The sequence below is a fragment of the Montipora capricornis genome, chromosome 8 (assembly GCF_036669925.1).
Source record: "Montipora capricornis isolate CH-2021 chromosome 8, ASM3666992v2, whole genome shotgun sequence".
Lineage (NCBI taxonomy): Eukaryota > Metazoa > Cnidaria > Anthozoa > Scleractinia > Acroporidae > Montipora > Montipora capricornis.
In genome coordinates, this window is record NC_090890.1 from 6,867,124 (window position 1) to 6,872,123 (window position 5,000).

General features: G+C 40.2%; 1 protein-coding gene and 1 pseudogene across 3 annotated transcripts in view; one reads left to right on the forward strand and one right to left on the reverse strand.

Moving 5' to 3' along the window:
- The window catches only part of LOC138059330 (3'-5' exoribonuclease HELZ2-like), a 349,076-nt gene that overhangs the window by 10,767 nt on the left and 333,309 nt on the right, over positions 1-5,000 (reverse strand). For all 3 annotated transcript variants that reach the window (XM_068904900.1, XM_068904902.1, XM_068904901.1), the window contains 2 exons: positions 4,911-5,000; positions 3,954-4,130 (listed from right to left, as the gene is read on the reverse strand). The exon at positions 4,911-5,000 is cut by the window's right edge and continues 42 nt beyond it. In XM_068904900.1, the coding sequence (XP_068761001.1) occupies positions 3,954-4,130; positions 4,911-5,000 (267 nt within the window). The remainder of the gene's footprint in view (positions 1-3,953; positions 4,131-4,910) is intronic.
- On the forward strand, positions 881-2,091 carry LOC138014297 (melatonin receptor type 1C-like; annotated as a pseudogene).

Here is a 5,000-nt window from a genome sequence, read left to right on the forward strand (position 1 = left end):
ATTGGTACACAAGGGCGTTGCACCAACATGGTGCGTGAAACGCTTCGACAAATAACTCAGAAACGATGTACCGCACGGACCTGAGAATTGATGAGGTGATTTATAAATGTGTCTCCTACAACATTCAAAGTTTTTGTTGTATTTCATTGAACGGTTTCGATTTTATTTTTTTGTTGCGTGACAGTGAAAACGATCTTCGGTATATGGTGGAGGACCCAATATTGAAATCAGTTTTAACGCAGGTGGATTTTCCAGGCGTAGCAGCTGAACAGTGGAACAACATTAGTAAGTTATGTTTGAGAAACCAAACTTGACAGATTTCCTTACACTTTTAGAAGCACTAATTGTTTCCTTTGTCCGACCATCTTATTTTCGCCCTTTTTTGCAAATCAAATTTACATCCTGCTTACTCTTATTTGTAATTGACTGGTTGCGACTACCATTTTAATTTTCTTAATTCAATTTTATCTTTTGGGTTGTCCTTGTTTTGACCAGGTCAAATCTGAATTATCATTTAGACCAACAAAGCTATAAACTCGCGTGCATCATGGTAACGCGTTTAACTTGTTTAATTGAACTCTCATAGGTTTCCGCACCTAATGGTGCAGCGTTGTCCGATACGGAATATAAATATCAAGAATAACAACAGAAGGGTTAGGGTTAGAGTCAGAAAAAACAACAACAACAACAACAACAACAACAACACTGGAAACCTAGCGAGTGATTTGAAATTTAGAGCAGATATCATTCTGAACAAATGCACAAGATAACCAATTTCGATATAGGGATACGGATGTCAAAAAGAATTAAAATATTTAGACACTAAGACATTGAAATGACGACAAGTTATTGGCTGACAAGACATGTGGCAAACAAAACCGACTGCTCTATTTAAAATTGTGGTAAATATTTATTGTATAGACAAAGTCCTTCTGTTTTTAGATGGCATTTTTCATAGCAGTAGCGCTAAGATGACCGATGAAATGAGTACTCGCAGCCTCTTTATAACCGTTGTGGAAGTCTTCTCGATATTGACGTTAAATATTTTGTCGCTAACAGGAAACACGTTAGTCTGCATCGCAGTTTTCAAGAACGTTCGACTTCGGTCAACGACTAATTTGTACATTGTTGCTCTAGCACTGAGCGATCTGCTGTCCGCCATTTTCGTGATGCCTTTCGTTTGTGGTGTGCTTGTAGCCAGTAAATGGGTTTTCGGTGACGTGGTTTGCCAATTTCACGCTTTCTTCAGCTTGTTTGTGATATACGTTTCCCCCGTAACGATGGGTCTGACGGCCGTGAATCGATACGTGAGGATGTGCAAGCCAGACGAGATATACAGGAGATGGTTTTCAAAGAGGAAGTCTATTGCTTTCCTCACGTCTGCATGGGCCGTTGTTGCTTGCTATGTTGCAGTTCCGCGGTTTGCAGGTTTGCAAGAGCATCGGTTCACACCAGGTTATGCACAGTGTTCTCTTGAACATCACAGCTATGCTGGGAAAAAGATTCATTACTGAATTGTCCTCGTTCTCTTCTTTTTGACACCTCTGATAACAACTGTTTCCTGCTACCGAAAAGTCGGGAGGATGATACGCCAGCACAACGAAAATTCTTCAACTAATATTCAGCAAGGCGTTAACACGGGCATCAGCAGGCACGAAATAAATATCAGTAAATCCCTCTTTGCAGTCGTGTTTGCCTTTATGGTATGTTGGGTACCATTTTGGATAATTGTAATCTTACAGCGTTTCTTCCTTGAAGAAAAAATGCCTCGAAATGTCGAACTCTTGTGTATGTTTCTCTTCTATTTCTCCAACACAATAAACCCATTCGTGTATGCAGGAATGAACTCCGCTTTCAGACGAGAATTTCGCAAGATACTCCTCTTGAAACGATGTCGTAGAGATACCGTTGCATTTGGCAGAGAAGGGGCAAACACAAGAAGTGAACACGCACAGCAACCTATCAGATAAGGCTTAAGTTGGACAGAAAACAACACTGAAGACATCACACCGTTTTCTCGGAAGCTCTGCGTTTCCGTAGTTCAAATCCAGTAATTTTACTTTGTTATTGATTAAAATTTTACTTGTACTCATAGATATCGGTTTACTTCCATTTGACTCCGTCATCGTTTCACACAATCAACAGTCAACCGATGGATCTTATTTTGGCCCGCATTCCGAAGCCCGGTTCCTGATCCGGCCGGAAGTGTACCGATCTAAGCGTGGGGTAGAATCGGGGATGAATTTTGTTGAGGTGATAATCAGATGCGGTTTAAAGGTTTTTTAACACCGACTCCGCAAAAAGTAAACGCGCTCGCATGGACAATAATTCAAAGTGCATGCTGCCTTACCTGAAAAGCAGGTTTTTTTAGCATGTTTCAGACGCGGAGTAAAAGCAAAATAACTGCTAGACTTCTTGCTTTGAAACGTCAGTCTTTACAAGATAAAGAAGAAAAGAAAGGATAAAAGGAGAAGGTTTTTAAGACCTGCGCATCAGTTGTCATTAAATTCAAACAAAACAACAACAATAACAACAACAGAACAGTTTCTTTGAAGTTGGTTAGGTGTCGATGTTTTACCACAGCAGAATCAAAAGTTATCCAAACATCGCAATGTAGAGGCAACGCATCGAGACACGCTCAAGTCAATACATAGGAACCCACAGCCGAAATGCAAAATATCTGCGACACCATTATATGGCGGGACGCCTGTTCTTGTAAGATGTTGAAGACTCAAGGAATGAAAAAATCAAACAGGTGGCCGGGATCAAGGGACAACACGCAGCAACTCCCTACTACGACTAATCAAACGAAGCAAGACTGCGGAAGAAGCAACTAACGTCTAGCCATGCTCCTTACTTAATTATCTCCTGCTTATCGCAAAGCTTTACATTTGGAACTGCAGAAGGAACCAAGGGAATCCAAATATTAATGGTTTAAATTTACGGCGCGTTTGAAATATGAAACTGAACTTGACATACGGCGTTATGCTAAAATAAAAGAGACTCTAAGGCACAATTGTGCGGGTCTTCGGAATCTTTTGGTGTTTTGGTTACATTTTGGTGCTGTTAATACTCTTTCTTTTGGTAGGGTTGTAAGTAGTTTTGTCAGTACTACGATCAGCATTGTAAGTAATATGTATTGTAAATAATTTTGTAGTTAAAAAAATGTAACGTTTTATGTCGCTCGTCGAAAGGATATATATAGGGAGATGTGATTGCTGGTGAACTCCTATTTGTAATGTCGGCTTGTGTATTGAGAGAATTAGAATTACAATGAATCAAGCATTCTTTAATATGATCTCGCGATGTCTCGCGGATGCAAAGTTCACGAAATGTTTGGATTCCAATCATAAGGCGTAAGTATATAACATGACGTTATGATAAGAACCTAACGTCAATCTGCACTGTAATCACGTTGCGTTTAAACACCTGTATTACTGATAATTCGTATCTCTTCCGATGGTTCACTACCATTGAGGTTAAGAAAGATTCTTGCTGATCATGAAAAATTGACCCACCAACTCAAGAAGTGCTTTAGGAACTGTAAATTGCATTAGTTTAAACGTTGAATAAGTGTACAAGTTTTTAAAGGGTTTACTTTCATTTTGAAAATTTTTGAATTCATTTAAATAAACTGCTGAGCTTTAAAATAAAATCAATGCTGAGTTCTTTTTTAAAGGGATTGTATCACAGTATTGCCCATGCTGTAGCCGTGGCGAATGTGACAGTTTATAAGCCAATCAGAAGTGACGTTATAATTCTTGGGGAGAATTTTACACGTACGTGTGAAAATTTTGCTCAAGCCCTAGCTCATTAGTGATTGTTATAAACGATAAATTTTTACACGTACGCTTCCGACTGGCTTATAAACGGTGACATTAGCAATGGCTAGAACATGCGCAATACCGTGATACTCTCTCCCTTTAACAGCAAACTGAAGAAGCACAACTTACCGGTGATGACATCCACAGCCTTGTTTGACGGCCCACAGTAAATTACTTGAGGTGGTGCCTTAGGAGATTCTTCCGTTTGTCCTTGGCCTTTTTCCCAAATCTTGTACGATTTCGAAGCTATATTTCTTTCTGCGAACCAGTAAGCTATGTGTACGCCAGTGACTGTTTTACCAGTACCTGATTGAATGCAACGCACATGATGTCAACTCGTATCTCCTTGGCAATAAAAAGAGCAAAATCTTTAATTTAAAAGTAACGGAACATTCATGATAAAGTGAAGTACGATCGAATAAGGACTGTTTAGGATGTCATTGAATGACAGCCTGTTTCGAAACATGAGCCGAAGTTATCTTCACACTCAAATGATTTGTGCAATATGTCAGTAGATGGCATAAACACTGGATGGTCGTTGATGTGATTGGTCAACGAAGTCGGGATATTGTTGGTCGACTGTCAGTTAAGCCTAGATGTCATTGGCTGTTGTACATTGTTGGAGAAGTTCCCTTCCTTCTCTCTGGCGTATTGTTTTACCGGCCAATAGGATGCCCTGTATGTTCACTGTCGAGTTGGTGTGCCTTTTATCCGCTCAGTTTGCAACTCGAATCAATAACAAAGAACTCCTAGCCTAATAGTAAGGTGACCGTTTGGTGACAACAATCTCCTTCCTTGAATGAACGTTTGTTTTTTTTTGTACCAATAAATGAAACACTATGAATTCCCGCTTCACCGACCGCACTTTGCAACTCACTTCAGCAGTTTTCAAGTCTAGTCGCAGGGTTTGGAAAGTGGAGGGGGGGGGGGGGGGGGGGCGGAGAAATTTATGTTGACTCGTGCATTAGTGACCGGTCCATCAATTACTGTATCTGTAGTCGGGATTCCAAGTGATCGTGGACTAACCATGTCAAGTAAAGTTTTCCTTCTACCACCAACTTTAAAGGCACAACACGTTTGACTAACCTGGGGGACCCTGAATAAGAGTAAATGGCTTGGACAGTGCCTCCCTCACGGCAGCCTCTTGAAACTGGTTTAATATTTTAAAGCCATGTT